A 26,193-nucleotide genomic window follows, 5' to 3' on the forward strand; every position below is an offset into this window, starting at 1 on the left:
CGTGACTCTGGACGATCAGCTGAGGTGTGCTGTGACTCTGAACGATCAGCTGAGACGTGCTGTGACTCTGGACGATCAGCGATGACGTGACTCTGGACGATCAGCGATGACGTGACTCTGGATGATCAGCGATGACGTGACGTGACTCTGGATGATCAGCGATAACGTGACATGACTCTGGATGATTAGCTGAGATGTGACGTGACTCTGGATGATCAGATGAGAAGTAACGTGACTTACTTCTCATCTGGGTGATGAGCTGAGACGTCGTCGTGGTCGTGACGTATTGTCAAGTATGGTGACCCATACTCGAAATTGGTGCTCTGCGTTTAACCCATCCAAGTGCACACACACACAGCAGTGAGTAGTGAACAAATGCGCGCACACACACACACACACACACACACACACACACACACACACACACACACACACACACACACACACAGTGAACCATGCTGCAGCGCCCGGGGAGCAATTGGGGGTTCGGTGCCTTGCTCAAGGGCACCTCAGTCGTGGTATTGAGGGTGGAGAGAGCGCTGTACATTCACTCCCCCCACCTACAATCCCTGCCGGCCGGGGACTCGAACCCGCAACCTTTCGATTACGAGTCCGACTCTCTAACCATTAGGCCACGACTTCCCCCTACTTCCAGAGACGTGACGTGACTCTGGATGATGAGCTGAGACCTGACGTGACTCTGGATGATCAGCAATGACATGACGTGACTCTGGATGATCAGTGATGATGTGACGTGATTCTGGAAGATCAGCAGAGAAGTGAAGAGATTCTGGAAGATCTGCTGTGATGTGACTTGACTCGTGAAGATCAGCTGTGACTTGGCTTGACTCATGAGGATCAGCTGTGACTGGACTTAACTCGTGAAGATCAGCTGTGACTTGACTTGACTCTTGAAGATCAGCTGTGACTGGACTTAACTTGTGAAGATCAGCTGTGACTGTGAATTGACTTGGCTCATGACTGGCAGCAATGACATGATGGCGTGTTGTTGTGTCTCCATACCTGGCAAATGTTCCTTGGAGAAGCTGCTGGATCCTTGTTTGACCAAGTATTCTGTTACGGGGCAAACAAGACGTGAGACGTGCGGGTCCATGTGCAGAGCTTTATTTAAAAGCGTGGTCACAAACAGGCATGGTTCAGTAAACATCAAACAGACATGAATGAGGCAAGACAAAGAGTATTCCTAGAACAAGCGTGGGTCTTCGATCGGCGAACAGTATCCAACAGGGCAAGACAAAGAGCGACTATCCAGGTACACAGCAATAATCCAGGCAGGGGAAAACACAATCCGAAACAGGCAAGGCAAGACTATGACTATGAAAACTAAGACAGGCTCCGTAAAGTAACTATCAGCTAGGGTAGCGATATTTAAGTCAAGTCACCTTTATTTATATAGTGCTTTTAACAATACAGATTGTGTCAAAGCACTTAACAGTATCAAATTGGAGGATAGAGTGTCAACAATGTATAATAATAAGATTAAACACTAAATTTTCAGTTAAAGGCATTTCATAATTGAATTCAGTGATGTCATTGTCTAGCTCAGTTTCACGATTTCATACTTACATATATTTAGCACGAGTAAGGTATTGCGTATTTGGCGAGTATAGTAATGCGTAGTTGGCGTGCTGTCCTGGGGAAGGGCTCCGGGCTCAGGAATGGCCCGAACCCAGAGTATCCCCCATAGTGTGGTGAGAACTCTAGTGATACCTCTTGAGTGGAGAAGGGGTGGTGGAGGGTTGCTGATTATCCGTCAAATGAATAGAGGTATGTCAGCTGTATTTATAGCCGTGCATTGATTAACTTGAGTGCGAACCTCCTGTGTTATTTAGGCTAAGTATCTGACGCGCTCCTCCCGAACTTTGTTAATAAAACATCATTTAGTTTAAATAGTATCTGTGAAATCAAATTGACGAAAATCGCTAAAAAATCAAGTGCTTACAATACTCGGCGATCTGACTGAGGAAGTCCATGGCTTAAGTAAGGCGTGTGATGGGAAATTATGGGTTGCTTAACCTCTTTTTCTAGGCTGAGAGGTCCTAGATGGGGTCAGATAATGGTCATGTGTATTCAGCAAAGATCAACGCACTAAACCCTGTAAACCCTGCAAAGCCCTGTAAACCTGCTTCTCTCTGCCCCATTTTTGACCACTGGAGACTATGTCTCTGTGGGCTGCAAGTCCAACTTTGCCCGCCAGAACAGATTACTTGCAGACAAATACAAATTGCAGAGAAATAGGGAAAGTACATTTCTTTCTGTGTGTGTGTAGAGGAGAGGCAGCAACAGTGTTAAAAGACTGGTAGAGGGAAGGAGAGAAGGATGGAGAAAGAGAGAGAAGGTGGATAGCTTGTGGGCGTTGATACTACCCATGAGGCAATTTAATGGGCAGTTTGGAATGCAGGGAAAAGACTCAGCTGCCCTCTCAATGGAATTCTGTGCCTTTGAAAAAAGAGAGAGAGGGAGCAATCTTGTGGGAAATCCTTGCCTGACTGCTGCTGTGATGTTGAATGTTGGCCTGTTTTATTTCACAGAATGTGGCAAGCACAGACACAGAGACACTCCATTGCTCTTGTGTGAAACCGTGAACCTGCACATTTGCCTGGAAGAGGCCAAGCCCTGGAGGCTTTGCACACAAAACCCATAAAGAGCTCCCTAAAGCACACGTTAGCACTAACACTGCCTCCCTCACGACCCGAAGACTTAGCGTGACCAGACTTGTTCCATATTCATTGCTTCTGTCTGTGGGTCTGTCTACCTATGTGTGTCTCTATGTATTTGTGTTTGTCTGTCTGTTTATTTGGACCAGTCTTATGAATTTTCATATTACAGTACTAGCTATAAGGTCAGTTTTGATATAACTGTGACAGACATAATCATTGGCTAAGGTCTGTCAATAAGCTCATGAACAAAATGTACGCTGGCCCTGGGTATATATATATATATATAGATAGATAGATAGATAGATAGATAGATAGATAGATGATAGATAGATAGATAGATGTATGTATGTATTTATTTAGTTTTTATTTTATTTATGAAACTTACCCACATTCAAGTGTTTATAAAAAAAAAGAATGCATCAAGCTAGAATAAAATATTTTGTTTACAAGCAGATACCCTGTTCTTTCTTTTGATGTTTTGTATGTTCAGATATGCAGATAACAAAATATATACAAATCAATACCTATATAGGGACATAGTAGTATACTTAAAGTATGATGTAAAGTTCACTTAAAGAAAACTTACGAGTATACTTGCAGTATAAAACTCAGTAAGCCTTTTAAGAGGTTTACTGAGACTATACTTCAAAGTGTACTAAAAATGCTACAAGTATTTAATTAGTAAACTATCAGTATACCTATAAGGTCACATTTTGTATAGTTGCAGTACATACTAAAACATAGATGTGAACTAGTTGTGTACTCAAAGTTTACTACTGTTATACTTAAAGTATGCTTAAAAGTATACTTTTATATACTAGAAAGTGGGCCAAATTAGTCCCAATGAGTATTGAAATAGTACACTTACAAGTATACTACTAGTACACTGATATTTGTATACTTACTACATAAAGTATACTTAAAAATATACACTTGAATGTAAATGTATACTTAATAAAATAAACTTGAAGTACACTTCTTGGTAAGGGTATACTTAAATATGACATTTATTATAATGTGTTTATGTGAAGATTGTTTTAAGTTCACTTAAATTAGACGTTGAATTTTTTTTTAAGTCTAATGTTAAAATTGATAACTCTCAATTATACTGTAATTTTGAATGGCTATAGTCAATGGCTAAATATTTGGAAAAATAGAAACATTTTCTGGGGACATCAGTAGTATTGGTATCAGTGATACTCGGCTTCAGTCATTAAAAAAGATGCTATTAAACAAAGATCAAAAATATACTGTCTTTATGTTGTTTCTACATTAATTTGAAGATTGGATGTGAAATTATTTAAATATAAAAGTATATTTAAAAACGTCAATGTTAGGTGGGATTAATAGCGATTAATTTCAGAAAAAAATGTGTGATTAATGACAGCACTAATATATATATATATATATATATATATATATATATATATATATATATCTGTGTGTGTGCGTGCGTGTGACCCTGGACCACAACATTTTTCAAAATGGATTTATACATCATGAATAATTATGCTTTCCATTGATGTATGGTTTGTTAGGATCGGACAAAATTTGGCCATGATACAACTATTTGAAAATCTGGAATCTGATGGTGCAAAAAAATCGAAATATTGAGAAAATCGCCTTTAAAGTTGTCCAAATGAAGTTCTTAGCAATGCATATTACTAATCAAAAATTAGGTTTTGATACATATATGGTAAGAAATTTACAAAATATCTTCATGGTACATGATCTTTACTTAATATCCTTATGATTTTTGGCACAAAAGAAAAATAGATCATTTTGACCCATACAATGTATTTTTGGCTATTGCTACAAAAATACCCCAGCAATTTAAGACTGGTTTTGTGCTCCACTATATATATATATATATATAGTACTCTCTCTACACATCAGTAAAATAAAAGTAATACAAATTAACTAATATTCTTTCTTTTTATTTCTCTCTCGTTTAGAGGATGACAGTTCAGGTTCCCCATATCATCGTGAGAGGCGTAATGCCATCAGTGGGCAGGCTGGGGTTCTGGGCGTATCAGGAAAACTTAGTGAAGAGCCATCCACCTCTACTGAAGACCGCTCCCCATTAGTGAAGAAAGAGCTTCACAGCTCTCTGCCCCACCTGGCAGACCACACTCTGCCCTATCGGGGGACACTGTTCGCCATGGACCCTCGCAATGGATACCTGGACCCTCACTACAGTGAGTTACTACTTTGTCATGTTCTTTGGCCATATTGGGACAAACACCCACAAATTTTTTGGTTCCAATTTATCTATACATTCTTGTCTTTTTATCCTATAAATATGTTAGGCCCATCCTTAAATCCTAGAGGGATAGTCCACTCAAAAAATTAGAAATACAAAATGACAGGTTTAGGATGATGTCCTAATGCCCTATGTGTGTGTGTGTGTGTGTGCATGTTTATGTGGTTTATGAGGACACAAATTTGTATAATGACATGGGTATGACAGAGGTATTACAATATGAAGGTGGTTTATGAGGACACTGCCTATGTCCTCGTAATTCAAAAGGCTTTAAAAACATACTAAATGGTGTTTTTTTGAAAATCTAAAAATGCACAAAGTTTCCTGTGAGGGCTAAGTTTAGGTGTAGGGTTGGTGTAGGACAATAGCACACACAGATTGTTCAGTATAAAAACCATTACGCCTATGGAGAGTCCCCATAAACCACAAAAAACAACATGTGTGTGTGTGTGTGTGTGTGTTACAAATAATAGACAGTGGCAAGAAATTTGCATACAGTAAATGTATATGAGGAACAAACTGAAATTTGATTTGTTACTCACTGAAAGTCTTCTGCCATTTGTCTTACATTTTTGGGTAAACCTATCCATATAGAAGTTATGTTGTCTCAGTAATGTGTTTTGCCTAAGACAGTTATCATGAACACCACATCCTGATAGACTGTAGGTATTGTTGGTGCATATAATTCAAGGACGAATGTTTAGTGCAGAGCTAGCACGCTAAATTTTCCCCTCTGTGAGGCGAAAGGCAAAGCTGCTAACGGATTGATTGGGCCTGACAGTTGACTAGTTGCCCTTTCTTTCTCATTCGCTCTAGCTTGCCTTTTAATTTTTTTCAGCGGGGAAGTTAGTATGGGGGACGTTCTTCTCTGCTCCCTAATTCCCTCATTAGGGGCAGAGTGTAAGCACACAACTCCAGTCTAACTCATCAGCGGCATGATCAAAGCGCCACAGAGAGGAAAGCAGTCCAAGTCCCCCTGCCTTGTTCTTTTCCATATTCTCTCTTTCTCTTGTCTTGCCCACCATACTCCCACATCATTTTTCTAATAATCATGAGAGACTCTTAGCAAGAGAGCAAGAACATGTGAATGGACAGGATAGAGTAAAGGAGATAAATAAAGGCAGAGAAAGAGACAGATGAGGTTAGTCAAAGCCTTTTAAGAGGTTAATTTTGTGGGCCACCATTGCCTGACCATCACCTATGGACAAGGATTCAATGTGATGGCTTGTTTAGTTTTGATAAATTGGCCTTGAATTGTGTTTGATGGTGTAGTTTTAATCTATAGTACTTAATGAATTGTCCTTACCTTCATTCTCTCTCACAAAACCATTTACTGTATCACTGTTTAGACCTTTTCATTAGCAGCCCTGTGCTTTGTTGGTCTAGTTTTGGTCTATCCATCTTAATGCACAAAGGTCAACTGCAAACTGACCCATCAGATCCCTAACATATTGACTAACAAAACCATGACCACCTCAGCAAATCTGCCACTTTCTTTGTACAGAAAAACCTAGAGAAATAGGCAGAGAGTGTTTTTAATGGGGGGGGGGGGGGGGGCAGTACCAGAGGAGAGGGAAGGTATGTATAGATCTATGTATCTATAAAAAATATCTATCTAAAACAAAGTAAGGACAAGCTGAAAATTCTGTCTTTAAGCACTCATCTAACTGAAAACTTTATAGAAAAATGAAGGAAGACCAAGAAAAAGAGTGACATGAAGGGAAAAGAAAAAGTTATAATGTGGGGGAGTGACAGACTGAAGGAGCAATGCAAGAAAGAACAAAAGTGAAAGAGGGGTGTTCCGGGTGGCTGGAGTCTGTAGGGGGAGGCTGGGGCAGAGGGTGCAGGGTGAAAGGGTGGTGGGGGTCAGAGGTCAGGTGGAGAAGGCAGACATTGAAACAGAGGGGTTCAAAAACAGCATGAGAAGTCAAAAGGGGCCTCTTAGTCGGTCCATTCTCTCTGCATGGGGGATCACCAGGGTAGCAATGAACTGTGGAGTGGAGAAAGTTGATGATCGAATGAATTCTGGAAGGAGTGGGAGGCCCTCTCCCATCTCACTGACCAGGAAGAAATTCTTTCTTGAGAAATATTTCACAGACATGCCTCTGGCAATTAATTAGATATTTATTAAATGAAAAATGTGTTGTAGTAGCACCTAATAGCTAAAACTAGCTTATAGAACAGGTGAACTTGTTTAAAAGTTCTTTTAAACTACCTACAGCTTCATAATTTGTGAATGTCATTATTTTTTTTCTCACAATAAGAGAATAAGAGATATCTTTATTTTTATTTTTTTTTATTTTTTTGGTGTGACATTTGAAACCCATTTTGTTTAGACTGAGAAAAATGTTTGATATAGCCCCATGAGTGAATAAAGGACTCAGTGTACTTTGTGGATCATAAATGTGGTGTACACTCCTCACCAGAGGGGATTATGAGAGGCCAGGACCCTTTAACTAACCCTCCCAAGCCCCATCACCCCTCAGCTATTTATAACCCACGCTGGCGCCATTCACTCACTTTCACAGGTTTTGAAAAATCTTGACCCCCATACACATACACACACTCACGTGTGACAGAGCCTCCCTGCCTTTCTCTTTCCCTTTGGAGATCTATCAGCTCATAAACATGTCCCAGGTGTGCGATAGTGTAAGTGTGATCCCACGTTTGTGTGTGTGAGTATGTGATGGAGAGCGAGTTGGGCTCTTTGTGCTGTGTATGCATTAGTACTAGAGGCAGGTAAAGCATGATTACTCTTCCTATGGTGCGTGTCAAGGCCTAATGCGCCTAAATGAGCCTCCACCTGCTGCCTCTGCACACCTGGTCACCACGGCAACACACAGTGGGGCACTTGGGAGTGGGTGTCAGGAGCAAAGTGCCAAATGACAAGTGCCAGAGGAGGGGGAAGGTACGGATAGTGTGGATACAGCAGGAACATCAGAGAAAGGCCCACAAATCTCCTCTCTACTGCTTTGACGAGTCAAGGCCCTAATACTAAATTTACACAAACTCCTCGCACCCACTGCATAAGTCCATAAAGGCCTGGTGTGTTTAGCATAAAGAGTGTACAGGATAAATAGCCCTCTTTGTGAGCATTAGATGAAGCATTAGCATTAGCTGTCATTCCTGAGCCTTATCCTCTTTTCTCACACAAACACTGGATAAGAGTCTCATGGTCCCGCTTAGCACTATGCTAATACACAGTACGGATAAGACGCCAGGGCTGAAAGATGGATTAATGAAGGGAAGAGCGCTAAATGTGTGGAAGTGTGAAATGCGGCTAGCACTGAGACATCTGTTTATATTGTCTGCTGATTAGCAGGTCATCGGTCCACAGTAACAGAGAGGCACTTACTGGCATTGCACTTCTTATCTCTCTTGAGGAAGTGGAAGATCCTTCTCTTCTTTCTCTTCGTCGCCTTTCCTAATTGTTTGTATTTTCTTAAACAGATGTGCTCTTTGCCAGTAAGCGCCATGTCCCATTATGGGAATTACAGCATGCTGAATTGAATGTTTTCATTTTATATTAACTTCTAAGATGGAATGCAAATGTTTTGAATAAGGCGAGCAGGGGAGAACAAAATCTTGCTGTTCTGCAATGTTTTAAAATCTTGGACATACACATGATTGTTCCACCAGCTAAGCCATTTCCTTTGCTTAGCAAACTCAACTGAACAATAGGCTTATTTATGTTCCTCGGTGCAGTCTTGGCTGTCCTTACAGTCTTAAAACATTTGTGCCTTTTTCACAAACACTTTCCTAAAGGTCTCGAGAGTTTAGCTCTTTGAAGCCCCCTTGTCCTTGACATTCAAGCCTATGAGTGTCATTACTGCAAAGAGGGTGCTCTCCTAAGCCTACTTAGTGCCGGTCTACAACTTCTCAGTGTGAAATACTGTCCCCACTCAAAAGCAAACTGGCTTGCACCTTTAGCTTGATCAGCGGTGTGGGGCTACAGTTTCAGTCCTCTGTGTTCCTTGTTGGATAAAGATCTACCAAGTTTCCTGAAGCCTGTAATCCTTTACCAAAGTCTCATTGATTCCTCACACCAGAGTCCAGACAAACCCACATGAGGAGGGACTGATGATATCCCACCAAACAGACACATCCAAACTTCTGTCACTGCTTGCATCCTGTCTGTTCAGCTCCACATTGGTGCACACCATATTAGAGAATATTTCCACTTCATTGCCCTTGGTGGAGCATTGAAAACCACTGTTGGCTGAACAAAGAACTTGTCAAGGGCTTTCTGAGATTATGAAAAAGGTTGAGTTTGACACTAATATATTGGATGGATAGTGCTAGGTGTAACACCCTGTTTCCCTCCAAAGTCAAACCTTCACTGACAGTTGAACTGTAAATGTCTGCTGTCAGACATGAACATGACCAGAACAAACTGTGTATTCTGGATAACTATATGAAATTAACATATGGAATTTGGTTGCTTAACCAGGACTTTTCTTGGATATTATTAATCTAAAATTAAACTTCCATTCATTTTGCTTATTGGCCAAGTGAAACCTTTGGTCACTTCCAGAACTTCTCTAGAACTTCTCCCATAGTTGTGAGTCTTCATGAGTTGAAGTGTATGACTGAATGGAAATATATATTCTTTCTTTTTCTTTTTCTTTTTCTTTCTTTCTTTCTTTCTTTCTTTCTTTCTTTCTTTCTCAAAAGGGCCCATAATATAGGCGAAAGAATAACTTTAGTTTATAGTCGGGGAACTTTCAATGCCTTTAATGTTGCATGACTATAGTTTTTCAAAAGTTTACTTGCTCTGTAATCATAAAAACACAATGATGCCTCAAATTGAAGATACAAGCCTAAGAGAGGCTCCCGCTGACCACTTCAAGGGCAAGGTTGGTCATCATGATTGTTTCCATATTGGATTTGTGAAAGAGGGGCCCTGCTGTGGCCCAGCCAGAGCTCACAGGGGTCAAGATGCCTGGAGTAGTCTGTGGGCACTAGTAAGAAATCTCTTTTATTCATTCATCCTGATCCTTTCATTCTGAGGGGGAATCTTTCACTGCTTTTAGCCCTCTTGGTCTAGTACACCACAGATAATCGCAGAGCTTATTAAAGGAGTCTTGCCATGTATGGCTCAACCATCACATTCATATGCTTCTTTTACTTAACTCTTTTCTTTTTCTTTCACCTGGAGAGTTCAGGGTGAAGCATGTTGAGAGTGGAAATGCTCTTCAGCACTGCCTGATACTGGAATAATGAACATCAGTTGCTTTCTCTTTATGAGAAATTCATCCTGAAAACTAAATCCGTTGAATGTGCCACAGTCATTCATATGACGTGTTTCCTTTCAGGCATCTGCATTGATCAGAGATTTCTTAGAGAGAAAAACGGAAAGAAAGCCTGTTTTGAAGGACAGAGGCAACTGTTGTGAGTAACTTCACTATCCACTGTAAAACATTTGGCTTAAATACATTGGAGACCTATGAGGTCCCTTTCTCTCTTTCATTCTCTTTCTCTCTTTTTTTGTTGTTCAAGTGGACTACTACTGTGCAAATCTATCACACCACTACTCACTCTCATTGTAACATGCTGCTCTTGTCTTTTGAATAATCTCAGTAGGTATTCAGACAGCATTACACTCCAATATTCTCTCTGTGTGTGTGAATTTGCTTTAAAGCATATAATATCCAGCATTATTTTCATTTGATATTTTTATTTTACATGGCCATTTTCCACATCCTTTGTGAGCCATAGATTTTAATACCAACAAAAATATGTTTTAAAGGTTGCAGATTTGGAAGGTTACAACTGTGTGCATCCACAATATTCTTCAAAAGAGCAATGAAAATTCAGTTTTCTTTAATGTTAATCAAACCACCACACTGTACTTTTCTCAGCCTGTATTTGAAGGGAGAGAAAATGCTAATAACATTTCCTTCCCCTAATTATTATTATTAGTCTATATGTGGTAACTAGATATGCACGCCTGCCCTTGGTACTTATCACAAGAAAAGCCAAGACAGAGAGTAATGGAGGGAAAGAATGCTAGGTAGAGGAAAGGGGGTAACTAAGCAGAAAATGAAGAGAAACATAAAAGAATGGGAGCTGAAGGAGGTCAGGCCCATCACAGGCTTAGCATTGCCTTCAAAGATGGCTGGGACAGGTGGCAGCTCGAGACAATCTCACTCTGCAGGGCAGCATCCTCTCAGGAGGAGATAAGGGATCCCTCTGTCCATCCTCCCCCTCCTTGTCTCCCACCATCCCCCCGCTCTCCTCACCTCTCCTCTCCTGCGTGGCGCTCTGTGCTGGAAGCTCTTTGATGTTTGTGAAGTGGGATGACTGGCTGGGTCTGAGGTACAGGAAGGGTTCTGCGTGGAGGTCTCTGAGGTGCTCGCTACTCGGCGCTCTCATTAAGGCAGTGGGGTCGGGTTAATCAGCTTTAAAGTTTATACACATACACTTTTGTCTGCCAGCCCTGGGTAGCCACCCCTGGGTACTACCTGCTTGATAAAGAAGCAACAAAGGCGAACAAGAGATGGGGAGTGCGAGAGACAGGAAGAGAAATGTTCATTCCCTGACTCTCTTAGTTGCGCTTTCTCGCTCTCCTAAGGCCTGGTCTCTCAACGAGACCTGTGTCGCTGAGGATTATTTGGGAAGTTTTGTTTGGTGGGACAGAATAAATGGATTACAACTACTGCTTGTTTTTAGGCCATAACTCTCTGGGTGCCAAGGGGGATACGGGTTTGAGCTGAGGGACGGAGCGAAGTGCAGAATGTGGACGTGTAAACAAAGGGGAACAAGTGACAAATGTGAAAAATGAAAATGCAGGGAGTTGTGCCGATTTATCTTCTGTTGGAGCAGGTCACAGATTCTGAAAACATCAGCTGTTGAAGCTAATTTTATTCACAATGTATTTAGAGTTCTAAAGTCAGCAAGTGAAGCAACTAATGTTTTTCAAACAGGAAGAGAAAAGTTAGAGAGTTTGAGAGTGAGACAAATGGAGCCAGTTAGGTGTAGGCATTAATATGCCCTGAGGTGCTGACCCATATCTATCCCTGTGACCTGACCATGATTACGCGGATTACCTCGATACAGAATTATCTCTCTCCACCTTTTGCTGTCTTGTTTAAAAGAGGCACATGGGGATTATTGTCTTACTGCCCCTTCTTAATTATCCCTCTGTGGAATGTTCAGAAATCAATAGAAGAAACCTGTACAGTGATTGGCAAATATTTGACCTACTCCTCTTCTCCTGATGCCTCCTTTTACAGTGACAAGATTTTTTTTCATTGCTAAGTTCAATATTTTGTTATGTAATTTCTATATCCATACAGGGAAAAGGAATAGGAATAAAAATAGTAACCTATATTTAGTCTATTTTATATATATCATCATATAACATTATATTGCCTTGTTGTTCGATTTGTTTGTTTGTTTTTTCTAAAATTTGTTTTACATCATCATTTTCCATGATGAAGAATAAGAATGGACAAAAAAGCATTAGTGATGTGCAGAACTACATATTTTCAAACTTGACCAGTTGATGGTTTGCCTGAACTAATCCATGTAACCTGATGTCTAAGAGACCATGTGTAAGGGAACTGTTGTGTGTGTGTCATGTGTTCCTGCCTCTTGTGCCCATATTTGGTTTTGTTTCCTGTCATGTCATTAGTAGTTCATTCTGTTCAGCTGTGTTTGTCTCGTTATCTAGGATTTACCTGTGTATATTAGTCCTGTCTGTTCAGTTAAACTTGGTCTGGTCTACTCGTTGCTCCCCGGTGTTCCTGTTGATGTCTGTGTCTTGCCCTGCCTTGTCTTGCCCTGCCTTGATGTCAGTAAAGAATGTTATTTGAGTTTATATCCTCGTCTGCGTGTTCTTGGTTCCTCCCTCATGTGTGCACCGTGACACCATGATCAAATGTATTTATTCAGGGCAATTTACAAAAGGTGTGCTCTTGCATTCAAAAACAGAACAGAACCAAATGCTGAAGAATCTCTGGATTATTTAGTATAAAAGTAGTAAAACTCACAATTTACTAGTTGCTTGGTGGATGAATAGTAGATCAGACGGCCATTGTTATAGGATATGGGATCAGTTGGTCTTTCTTTCTTTCTTTCTTTCTCACTCGTGCTACAGCACAGGACATATATATATATGTATATATATATATAATTTATTATTTTTAATTTAAGTGGGTGGAATCTATTTACATTCAACAGAGTGATGAACAGCAGAGAGGGCCAGAAACATACAGTCCAACTCACAACACTCACTTTAACAACCAAAATATTTATTCACCCTTCTCCTTCCCTCCCTCCGTATCTGCTTTGTTTTTCTCTGCCTGCACTCTACTACCACAATTCCAGGCGCATTTGGATAATTTATACCACTGTAATTAGCCCATTACAGTCACACTAATCTAGAACTGTAATTAAACAGCATGCACAAAAGTCAACAGTAACCCCCGCAGAGCAGTGCTCAACAGCGCTCATGTGTGTTTATATGCACACAGACGCAGCTGGATCCAGTACATGTTTTATAATACACATGCTGGTGTTTTGGTGTCCTCAAGGTACGCTTCTCATTATGAGCTTATCAACTGCTTACAAGAACACACAGGTGTGCATGGGTGTGTTTTTGTGTCTGTGATACTTTTTCTTCTGGTTCACACACATATACAGTGAAATAAGCACTTGCTTTCCCATTGACATGTATATCTCATCAAACTCATAGGGTTTAATGCTCATCAGCCCTTCAGTCATCAGCTCTGTGCAGGTGAGCATGTTTGAGTAGTGAGATCATGAGTGAGCAAAGTGGTCTGGCAGCGAACAAGGCACACACACACACACAACATAGAACAGCACAGAACCATCATATGTTCCACATTACTGATTCACAAAATCACCAGCCTCTCTCTCTTCGCTTATCACACCTCTGACAATTTATTACGCAATCCTTATATTGTACTTATTCAGTGAGGCAGTCTCAAGTGTTAGTGTTAAAAAATAGTAAATGGGGTATAAGAGTGTACACTATTAAAAAAAAAAAAAAAAAAAATTCAAAAGATTGTTTTAGTATGAATAATATATGAGGTGAGTTCTTAGAAATGTGCTCTTTTTATTCATGCTGGTTTCATTTGGTTTTGAAAAGGAAAAAAGAAGAAAAGCAGTAACATTTTTTTTTTCCTTAAAGCAACTGTATGTAAGTTTTTTCATTATGTGAGAAGGGCAGATTGCTTTATGGCAGCAACAAATGCCGGTGTACAGCTGTTCACTGTAATTATGACAGTAATATCTTTTCAACAGTGAATATCACTCAATAAGTTAAAATACACAGAACTACATATTGTTGCTTTAAACCTGAGATCTTAATCATTATTTTAAAAATATGTATAAAAATATTTTTCTCTTTCTTTCTCTTTCTCTTTCTCTTTCTCTTTCTTTCTTTCTTTCTTTCTTTCTTTCTTTCTTTCTTTCTTTTCAGTTCAATTTAGTTCACGTTTATTTGTATAGCGCTTTTCACAATACAAATCGTTGCAAAGCAGCTTCACAGAAAATTACATTTTCTACATTAAATTTAGGAGTAGCTTATCAGTGGTGACTATGTCAAGGTGATGTCCATATGGCAGAAATGTACAGTAAAAAGCATGCAATTAGTTAATGATGTTGCTATTCAAACAGACTGTGAACACTATTAACAGCAATGATTATATTTCGCAGTCAAAATTATACAACCCGAATTCCGGAAATGTTGGGGCGTTTTTTTATCAATTTGAATAAAAATTAATACTAAAAGACTTTCAAATTACATGAGCCAACATTTTATTCACAATAGAACATAGATAACATAACAATTATTTAAACTGAGAAATTTTACAATTTATGCACAAAATGAGCTCGTTTCAAATTTGATGCCTGCTACAGGTTTCAAAATACTTGGGACGGGGGCATGTTTACCATGGTGTAGCATCTCCTCTTCTTTTTAAAACAGTTTGAAGATGTCTGGCCATCGAGGTTATGAGTCTCTGAAGTTTTGGTGTTGGAATTTGGTCCCATTCTGGCCTGATATAGGTTTCCAGCTGCTAAAGAGTTTGTGGTTGTCTTTGACGTATTTTTCTTTTAATGATGCACCAAATGTTCTCTATAGGTGAAAGATCTGGAACCATCCTAAATTTGATCTTATGATCATCTCTCGAATATACGTACATGTGATTCACAGAATGAACGTACGAACAGAAATGTACATGTACGCACCTCTTTCAGATGTGAAATTATGAATTCAATTCAATTGCTTGCAAGCTCAAGATCATTTGCGTCATGAAAGGAAATCAACAGATAAATAAAATCAAGAGAGTACAGTATAAAACCCAGGAAACATACTAAGGAGTGTTATAAGCCAGGGTGAAAAAATATGTCTTTAGATAAGATTTAAAAATACTAATAGATGGGCATGTCTGATAAAGGGAGGAAGGCTATTCCAAAGCTTCGGTCCCGCAGGTTTAACTCTAGGGACTATGAGTAGGCCAAGGTCACACAATCTCAAGGTTCTAGATGGGGTATACGGAAGCAAAAAATCGGTTAAGTATTGAGGAGCCAGGTTATTGAGGGCTTTGTAAACAAATAATACAATTTTTTAAATCAATCCTATACTTGACAGGAAGCCAGTGTAGGGACATTAAAATAGGAGTAATATGTTCATATTTTCGCTTCCCTTCAAGCAGTCTAGAGGCTGCATTCTGAACTGAAGACGAGAAATTAAAGACTGAGAAATACCAGAATACAAAGAGTTACAATAATCAAGCCGAGATGTTATAAAGGTATCGATAGCTGTTTCAAGATTTTTCCTAGATAGGAAGGGCTTAACTTTACTGAGAAGGTGAAGTTGATAAAAACATGACTTAATTACAGCTGAAATCTGTTTATCAAACTTTAAACTGGAGTGAAATAAAATGTCTAAGTTCCTGGCACACTGTGTATTATATGGAGTGAGGAAACCAAAATTAAAATTAAAAAGCAACATTTTCCCTAGGACCAAACAAAATCATTTCTGATTTGTTTTCGTTCGTTTAAAAAAATAACTTGAAAGCCTTAGCTTAAGTTCATTTAGGCAATCAAACAATGGTTGAAGAAAATACTTATTATTACGCTGTAGGGGAAGATAAAGCTGGGTATCATCAGCATATAGATGAATGGAGACACCATATTTTTAAAAAAAATGGAGGCCAAGGGGAGCAAATACATTGAAAGCAACACAGGCCCAAGGATCGAACTTTGCGGAACACCACAACCAAGAGGAATGTCAGTAGAAATGCAGTGCCCTATTTGAAAACCTGTTCAAATAAGAATGAAACCACTGTAAAACCATACCACAAAGTCCTACACAAGACTCCAGCCATGACAGAAGAATGTTGTTGTCGACTAAGTCAAATGCAATGCTTAAGTCTAAGAGGACCAGAGCCATGGGTTTCCCTGAATCTGTTGTGAGAAATGTCATTTAAGACTCTTAACAGAGCCGATTCAGTGCAATGTAGAGCTTTAAAACCTGATTGAAATAATTCATTAATAGAGTTTTCTGACAAGAAAGACTGTAGTTGAGCCAGTTCAACTTTTTTTAAAATTTTGAAGTAAAAGGAAGATTTGAGATGGGCTGAAAATTGAAAAGAGATATAGGATCTTTAGTTCCTTGCATTCTTTCTTATCATGTAGGTTAAAAGTAAACAGGTTAAAAGTAAAAATATGAATGCAATATAGTGCATATATTTAGCAAAATGCTTCTCTTCATAGTTATTTTTTATAGCTGACAAATGAGCTTATGGACACCAAATGGTTATTCTGAGGTAAATGTATTGTTACGTGGCATTGTTTATGTGGCACAAGTTTACATGTTTTCTGCAGTTTGAAACACTGAATGAGCAATTACAGGAGACATTTCAGTAAGGTGTACTGTATCTCAAAATATAGGCCCACATCTTGATGTCTATTCATGTAAGAAGTCAGAAGTCAGAAAGAGTTTTATTGCCAAGTATGTTTTGTGCAAGGAATTTGTAGTGTCACAAGCTTCCAGTACACAAAGACAACAACACACAGATAATAAAATAAGATGAGAATAAAAATACACATATGTATATATAAATAAACAATGATAGATTTTTTCTTTTTTTTTTATAAAATAAAATAAATTGTGTGCACAGGTGTGCTATAGATAAAATAGAATATGAATAAAATAGAATGTGATGTAGGGATGTACTAGGATGTAGGGTGGTAACAAATAAATATAAGGCTAGTGCACATATTTTTATTGTACAATGGGACAAACATTTAACTCTTCATGAGGTAGATTGCCTGGGGGAATAAACTGCTCTTGTGCTTGGCTGTCCTGGTATTTGGTGCTCTGTAGCGCTGGCCAGGTGGCAAAAGTTCAAAAAGGAGATGGCTTGGATGTGAGGGATCTAGAGTGATTTTCTGAGCCCTTTTCCTCACTCTGGATATATACAGTTCTTGAAGGGTGAGCAGGGGAGCACCAATAATCCTTTCAGCAGTCCGACCCGTCCTCTGTAGTCTTCTGATGTCTGATTTTGTAGCTGAGCCAAACCAGACAGTTATTGAAGTGCACTCAATGACTGCCGAGTACAACTGTGTGAGCAGCTCCTGTGGCAGGTTGAACTTCCGCAGCTGGCGAAGGAAGTACAATCTTTGTTGGGCCTTTTTAACAATGGAGTCTGTGTGAGTGTCCCACTTCAGGTCCTGAGAGATGGTGGTGCCCAGGAATCTGAATGACTCTACTGCTGCCACAGTGCTGTTCATGATGGCGATTAGGGGGAGTGCAGGGAGGTTTCTCCTGAAGACCACAATCATCTGCTCTGTTTTACATGTGTTTAGCTCAAGGTTGTTAAGACTGCAGCAGACAGCCAGCTGCTCAACCTCTTGTCTGTAAGCAGACTTATCACCATCCTGGATGAGGCCGATGACTGTAGTGCTGTCCGCAAACTTGTAATCCAAAGGTTGCGGGTTCGAGTCTCCGGCCGGCAGGAATTGTAGGTGGGGGGAGTTTATGTCCAGCGCTCTCTCCACCCTCAATACCACGACTGAGGTGCCCTTGAGCAAGGCACCGAACTCCCAACTGCTCCCCGGGCGCTGCAGCATAAAATGGCTGCCCACTGCTCTGGGTGTATGTTCACGGTGTGTGTGTGTTCACTGCTGTGTGTGTGCACGTTGGATGGGTTAAATGCAGAGCACGAATTCCGAGTATGGGTCACCATACTTGGCTGAATGTCACTTCACTTCACATAAAAGTGCAATTGTTGGTGTACAGGGAGAAGAGCCGTGGGGAGAGGATGCAATACTGAGGGGTAACAGTGCTGTTGGTGTGACTGTTTGACATGAATTTCCTCAGTCTCACTAGCGGTTGCCCATCTGTCAGAAAGCTGGTGATCCACTGACGGATATAACTAGGAACAGAGAACTGGGTTAGTTTGTTCTGGAGGAGTGTTGGGATGATGGTGTTGAAGGCCGAACTGAAGTCCATGAACAGGATCCTCACATAATTTCCTGATTTATCCAGATGCTACAGGATGAAGTGCAGTCCCATGTTGACTGCATCATCCATGGACCTGGGCTGCATTTCCCAAAAGCACCTTAAGCCTAAGTTGATCGTAGCACTCAATTGGGTTCAATGGGTCTGCGATATACTTAAGCTTATGATGCTTTTGGGAAACGCTTGGTAAGCAAACTGCAGGGGGCCCAGTAAGGGTCCAGTGATGTCCTTCAGATAAACCAACACCAGTCTTTCAAATGACTTCATGATCACAGACGTTAAAGCAAAAGGTCTGTAGTCATTAAGTCCTGTTATCTTAGGTTTCTTTGGGCTGGGGATGATGGTGAAGCATTTGAAGCAGGCAGGGACTTCACACTTATGTTTATTTACTCATGTTTATTTCATACTATAGTAAAGAGAAAGATTTGATGGGTACACGTAACAAATTGAACTGAGACGCTAAAGCGATCGCTCATGCCACATTAAAGTGCGCTAAAACGGTATTTATTGTTTAAATTTAGTAATGAATTTGACAGAATTTTAAAGCTGATACTTTATTAAATTGTTTGCTGATTGTTTATTAAATGGTAACAGAGCACAAAGCTTATTGCGATTATTGGATGGCAAGTGAGCTACAATATTTAGTTCATGCATTAACAGAACACAGCATATAGACTTAAGATCTTGATAACAAGAAGCCAAATTAGTATCGATTATAAACGAGAATTGTTAATGATATTGTTAATGTCCACACAGCTGACAACATTCCTGTTGTAGTTTGTTTAAGTTGTGTATGAAATAGACACTGCTTTCAACATTATTATTATTTCATTTTTTTTGCACGCCTCTGTCATTATCAGTCTCTCTCATGCTGCACAACTGGAGCTGCTTTTTGTAGGTGTGCTGTCAATGCTGGTGTTCGGCAGAGATGAGGACTGTTTGAATATATTTTTTAAAAGTTTGATGCGTGTCATCTCAGTTTATTACATCAACATGACAAAAGATGTTATTGCAAAACAATCAGAAAAAAAGACATCACATGCAAAAAAAGTAATAACATGAATATTTATATGGTGAGCTCAGCAAAGATATCACTGGCAAATTAATAATTTTGGTCACAAATGTGCAAGAGTTTTAGGCACTGTCTTAAGGCCCGATTCTCGCTGTTAACAAATCATTAACTATGACTTTTGTCTCAATAAACTCCTAATTTGCTACTTATTGTTTGTAAGATAGTTGTTAAGTTTAGGTATTGGGTAGGATAAGGGATGTAGAATATGGTCATGCAGAATATGTGCTTTATAAGTACTAATAAACAGCCAATATGTTAACAATAGTCATGCTAGTGAGCAACTAGTTAATAGTGACAATCGGTCCCTATACTAAAGTGTTACAATAATAAAAATAATAATAATAATAGAAGATCATACTACAAGATCTAAGGTCTATTTCCAAAAATGTCATAATTTTAATTAAGCTAAATTATGATATCAGGGCAGTTGTATCACCCTGACATTTTGAGTTCATGCCACCCCCTTTTTTTTACTTTTTTTTTTTAATTGCATTTTTAATGTGTGCGCGTTTTTTGTTGTTTGTTTGTTTGTTTTGTTTTGTTTTTTGATGGGATGGAATGCTATTATAAGAAGATGTTTGGAGGATGGTCAATGATGTTATACTGTTAATCGGTGAAAGTTCTTCTTGGCTTCACTTATGACTTTTTAAGTGACAGAACAACAGAAGCAGTTATTGTTCTCAAAATCTGATCTGTTGGTCACAATACAATTACCTCTCGATCAGGGAGTTAACATAACATTACTCCAATCCCCCAAAGAGCATATGTAATGAAACTTTAAGAGAGAGGATGAGAGACGGAAAGAAAAAAGTAAGTCTTTATAAAATGATTATGGGAGTGATTTTAGTAAATGCTTCAGGCCCTGTCATCATCCTAAAATAATAAGCTGTAATTGTGATCGCTTTCACACTCTCTTTTCTGTTCAATGAATGTTTGTGTTCCATCAGAAACTAATGAGTCTGGTCAAAGTTTGCCTTTAATCATCTCTTTCATTAAAACCTTTTATAATCGTGTCTTAATGAATGCAGCGTGAAATAATGACAGCAAAAAATTGCCCTCTGTATTATGCATGGCTACAAAAAGTGGTAGTTCAAAAGCAAGGGTGTTGGGAATGGTAGACTGAAATTTACAGCATGTATTTGAAATAGATTAAATTAAACCAGTAAATTCAGGAAAGAGAGATACTTAGTTCCCATTTTCAGTGATTGCAGGATGTGTTGTAGAAGTTTACTCTCTTTCTAGGAGCAGTTTTCCTGTCTTGTGCCATCATAGACAACACTCAAATAAAATAAAAAAATTGAATGCAAACATGTTTTTTTAATTAACTTCTAAATGATACAGTTTCTAATTGTTGTTGAAATATAGTCATTTACAGAGTGGCTCTCATAACTTTTTATTTAATCAAAATTTATTTAAACATACATTAAATAATTAAGACATCAGTAAAGTAAAATATAATGAAGTATATAGTCTAATATTTCACAAATTGTTCTTCACTAGACTTCATTTCACTAGCAAATAATGAGGTGCAGACCTGATGATTGCCTGAGGTAAATGAAATGCTACATGACATTTTCTTTACAAGCTGTTTTAATGACAACTTTCCATGGTTGAAATGGTGTTAAGGTGTTATTATTGTTTAAGGATTATTTTAGCTTTAATTTTTTATTTCATATATGTATGTTTTTCTTGAGAATTCTTGTTTAGAACATTCTAACTGTATTTGTTTTAAATAAATTTATTAAAAGCTCTAAATTAATGTAAAAAGAAAATTACTAAGAACTTAAGAATTTCTATTCAAGTGTTAATTTGTTTATTTTACTTATCCCCTACCCAGACAATTTTGTTAAAAAAAAGAAATTTAATAGGTTGGATCAGGTCAGGTTTATTTATATAGCACCTTATAAGCAATGTGTGCTGACCAAGGTGCTGCACAGCAAAAACATCAGAAATATCAACCAACAAAAAGCATTAAGACATATAAGATTTTAAATCATTAAATGCTAATTATAAAAAGACAGAAAAAACAAGAAAATAATACAAAACATATGAACCATATTCAAATTTTCTTAAAATTACAACTATTTTAAAAGAAAATGATGAAAAACGTCTCTTAGTTACGTATGTAACACTAGTAGCTCGAGGAAACGAGACGCTACTAGTGTTACATACGTAACTAAGAGACGTATGTAACACTAGTAGCTGAATATCGTGTGCAACCTATCCAATGGATGGGCAAGACATCACGGACGGGGTGACGTAATGACCAGCTGGTATAAAAGCACGTGCGGTGAAACCAGCGTCAGCTTCTAGGAATGAAGAAAGCACTGGCAGGGATGCCGAAAGTGTGGCTTCGATACGCAGCATCTCTTTCCCACGAGGAACTAGGGTTACATACGTAACTTCGAGACGTTCCTCTTCAGGAACTCGAGCTGCGTCCGAGAATGCATTGGGGACGAGATGCCCACGCTGCCAGACTTTCAAGTCCCTGCCCAGTGTGTATCCCTGCAGAGCACATCTAGGGTGAGAGGATGGAAGAACCTGGAGTGGCCCACATGTCAAGGCCATAAAATCTGACAAAGGCCAGAAGCGTAGATCATCCCGTGGCGTTGCAGATGTCCTGTATTGGGAGAAAGGCCTGCGAGAAAGGCCTTGGAGGCCGCCACATTTCGTGTCGAATGAGCTCTGACTCCCATCGGTGAGGGGAGCTGAGAGGACTCATAGGCAGTGTTGATAGCATCCACAATCCACCGACTGAGGGTCTGCTTTGTAGCAGGCAGACCCCTCTCAGGGGAACCGTAGCATACTAGCAATTGGTCTGCCCTTCTCCACATGGCAGCTCTGTGGACGTATGCGTCCAGTGCTCGCACTGGACACATACAGTTATGCTTTTGCTGGTTAGGCTCCCGAAAGGGAGGAGGACAGAAGGCATGCAGTATGACTGGCCGTGGTGCCGAGGAGGGGACCTTCGGAACATACCCTGTTCTAGGGTATAAAAAGGCTTTGGCTATGCCGGGCACAAAGTCCAAGTGAGTAGGGGCCACTGAGAGAGCCTGAAGATCCCCAGCTCTCTTGAGAGAAGATATCGCCAGAAGGAAAGTGACCTTCAGAGAGAGATGGCAATCAGAAATCTCCTCAATAGGCTCAAAGGGAGGCCTACAGAGAGCTTCAAGCACCACAGCCAGGTCCCAAGGTGGAACACGGGACCGTACTGGAGGCCTCAGCCTCAGCGCACCGTGGAGGAAACGTGTAACTAGGTGGTTTCTGCCCACTGACTGCCCAGCAAGAGAGGTGTGGTAGGTCGAAATCGCCGCCACGTAAACCTTCAAGGTGGAGTGGGTCAACCCTGCAGAGAGTCAGGCCTGCAGGAACTCCAGAACTGTACCAATCGGGCAGTTGACTGGGTCAAGCTGGCGGTCTCTGCACCATGAAGTGAAAAGTTTCCACTTCAAGGTGTACAGTTTCCTCGCTGAGGGAGCTCTGGATTGGAGGAGGGTCTCAACAACCTCGGTTGAGAGACCGGAAGCTATGAGTTGTGCCCCCTCATGGGCCATACCTACAACTTCCACATCTCCGGGCGGGGGTAATAGACCCTCGCTTGTGAGAGGAGATCCCTCCTGACGGGAATCTCTCATGGAGAGCTGTCAAGGAGAGAAATCAGGTCCGAGAACCATACTCGGCCATACTGAGGAGGAACGGGCACCGTGCACTGAGGTGAACGCCACTCTTCCCCAGAGGGGGCTACTCTCATAAGCCCTGGGCCAAGGGCGTCAGGGCTTTTTGGCTGAGGACTTCTTAGCCTGAAGTACAACCCACAGGTCCATCTTCAGCTTCGAAGGCCCTGGCCCAAGCTCTGTTTTTGCGCCTCCCTGTACGAGGAGCTAGTACGCAGCTGGGGCTGCTCCCATCCAGCAGCCGCCTGAGCTGAAGTGCAGCTAGGCAGGAACCACTGAAACGCCACTGCTTGTTTACGGGCCTCCTGGTGCCTGTCGACAACGGTATTGACGGCGCCGAACAGGCCAGAAGGCGCAAGCGGGGCATCCAGGAGGAAGACCCTGTCCTTCTCTCTGATGTCAGACAGGGTCAACCACAGAAGCCTCTCCACTGCCACTAGGGCTGCCATAGACCGCCCAATAGCACGGGCGGTCTCCTTGGTGGCGCAGAGAGCCAAATCAGCGGTTCACCTGAGCTCCGGGATGTCATCGGTCATTGGGGCTCATCGCCTCGTGCTCATTCAGCTCTTTAAGCAGGTAAGCCTGGTATGCCTGGAACACCGACATAGTGCCCTTGCCCACCAGCGCTGACAATGTACACAGCGGCTTGGAAGCTATGAGCGGCCAGAAAGTTCTTCCCCGATCTCCACACTGAGGTGTCGAGATCCTGGGCTAGACCTTTTTCGGCCTGCATCTTCATCCCCACCTCAGATTACTATGGTAATGTGGTGGGGTTGGACGATTGTGGTTATAGAGCGGTTATAGGGCAAGGACGGAGCCTTTAGAGACGACGCAGCGTCGGGGGACAGATAGCTCGCGAGTGTCTGTTCCACCCGAGGCATCGCTCTATAACCGCAATTGTCCAACCCCACCACAATACCATAGTAATCTGAGGTGGGGATGAAGATGCGGGCCGAAAAAGGTCTAGCCCACGATCTCGACACCTCAGTGTGGAGATCGGGGAAGAACAGCAGGCTCTGTGTTGGCGGTGATCGCTTCGCTCGCAGAAAGCGTTCATCCAGTCTGTTTGTCTGCTGCTCAGCTTGCTCCTCGGCCGGCCAGTGATTTTTAACTTGGCCACAGCATGAGTCATCACCTCCAACAGCTCCTCATACTGAGGGGGCGACTGAGGGGGCGGAGCCTCGGCGCTCTCACATTCACCCTCCTTGGAGGATGAAAGGCGAAGCACCGAGCCCGCGCCCTGGGGGGAAGTGACCGCCGAGCGGGCTTCCGATCCCGGGGAGCAGCCACCAAATATGATGAGTGGGGAAGGAGATAGGGACTTGCCCGTCTCCATTCCCTCCAACAGATCCAACTGCAAACCCCACGAGTGCCGACGCCACTCCACCTCAGCGGCAGCAGGACCAGCACCGCGGGGAACGCTGGTAAAGGCTCCCTTTTCATCAAAGAGAGCCTTCCGGGAGCGGAGCATGTGCATTTGAGGACTTCACAATGCGGACAGCCGTCCCCCTCAAGTGCCAAACGTGCGTGCTCTGCTCCCAAGCAGACTGTGCACACGCGTGCAAATAGCGTTTGCAGCGAGGAACACACAGTTTGTACTGCGAGCGGCTCTCACCCTTATTTTGCAGATATCTTTTAGACATACCTCTTAGCTCGTATGCAAAAGATATCAGGGATCTTATAATAGTGAGGACAAACACTAAATAAGACTCACAACAGAAAATATCAGACAGATACACACAGAGCGCTTCGCTGAATGACAAAAGGCTGACGCCGGTTTCACCGCACGTGCTTTTGTACCAGCTGGTCATTACGTCACCCTGTCTGTGATGTCTCGCCCATCCATTGGATAGGTTGCACACGATATTCAGAGCCGCTCATGCTGGAGGCATTCCCCAATGCGTTTCCGGACGCAGCTCAAGTTCCTGAAGAGGAACTTAAGATTACAATGATGTGTATTTTTTAAATAGTTGTTTTCCCTAGTATGTTTGTCATTACCATTACACCAAACATTGTAGAAACAATTAGAAAACAATTTCAAGTCACTGCTAGCTAGCTTGTTTTATTAGCAACCATACACAATATTAACTATCCAATTGAAGATCAAGTCATGACCAGATCTTTACATATTTGAAGAAGTTTGATTTTTCAGTATTTTATGTAGCTAAACGTGCCCTTAATAAGTAGGTTATCACTTGCATATGAGTGAGGCTGAGAGGAGCAAAGTAGTGAATAGCAAAGACGCACCTGATAAAATGAACCAGACAAAAAGTGAAAGAATTGGTGTGGAGAGATGGTGGGGTTAATACAAGACAGGAAGAGGAGTTTGATGAAGAAGCAGAGAGGTATGTGGCAGAGGAGGACTGACAAAGTGCAGAGTGTCTCTGGAATGAGTGACTCATGCCATGATGGAGTGGAGGAAGCTGAATTGGGGAACATACAACTTTTGAGGAGTAAGGGAGAGACAAGTGTTGACATGAAAGATGAACATAATATTATGAGCAATGGAACAAGAACGGAGGGGAACAAACAAGTGCTGAAAGATAGCGATGAGAGAGAAAATGCGAGGTTTACAGCAGTGCTGTACAATGTACAGAGAGTAAATGTTTTGTGTGGAGTGATATAAGAAGAGCACTGAGAGAGATGGGCATAGAAAATAAAAAGAGTTGTAATTAGACTAATATATATATATATATATATATATATATATACTCAAAAGAAGAACATCCAAAAAACTGTATGTATTGTCAACGTAACTTCAATGTTTAATGCAAAAACCTGGTCTCTTTGGTACATATCACTGTATTGTTCTGTTGTGTGGTTTTAATTTTATAATGGTTTAGACATATTTCTCATTTCTGTTTATATGTGTTTCCCAGCATGCAGCTGGTCATGAATTCAGCTTTCTAATGCATTCCTGTTTGAGTTCTTTCTATGTTCTCTCAGTTCAAGGACAAGAAATACAGCTCTCAAAAACACATTTGGGTCGAGTGTCAAATTCTTTC

The 26,193-nt window shown here is 40.8% G+C and overlaps 1 protein-coding gene across 1 annotated transcript in view; it reads left to right on the forward strand.

Moving 5' to 3' along the window:
• The window catches only part of LOC306865148 (transcriptional activator GLI3-like), a 170,807-nt gene that overhangs the window by 61,569 nt on the left and 83,045 nt on the right, over positions 1-26,193 (forward strand). Inside the window, exon 3 of the mRNA XM_079409558.1 lies at positions 4,637-4,879. Coding sequence (XP_079265684.1) covers positions 4,637-4,879 — 243 coding nt within the window. The remainder of the gene's footprint in view (positions 1-4,636; positions 4,880-26,193) is intronic.

This window comes from Barbus barbus, assembly GCF_936440315.1.
Source record: "Barbus barbus genome assembly, chromosome: 46".
Taxonomy (NCBI): domain Eukaryota; kingdom Metazoa; phylum Chordata; class Actinopteri; order Cypriniformes; family Cyprinidae; genus Barbus; species Barbus barbus.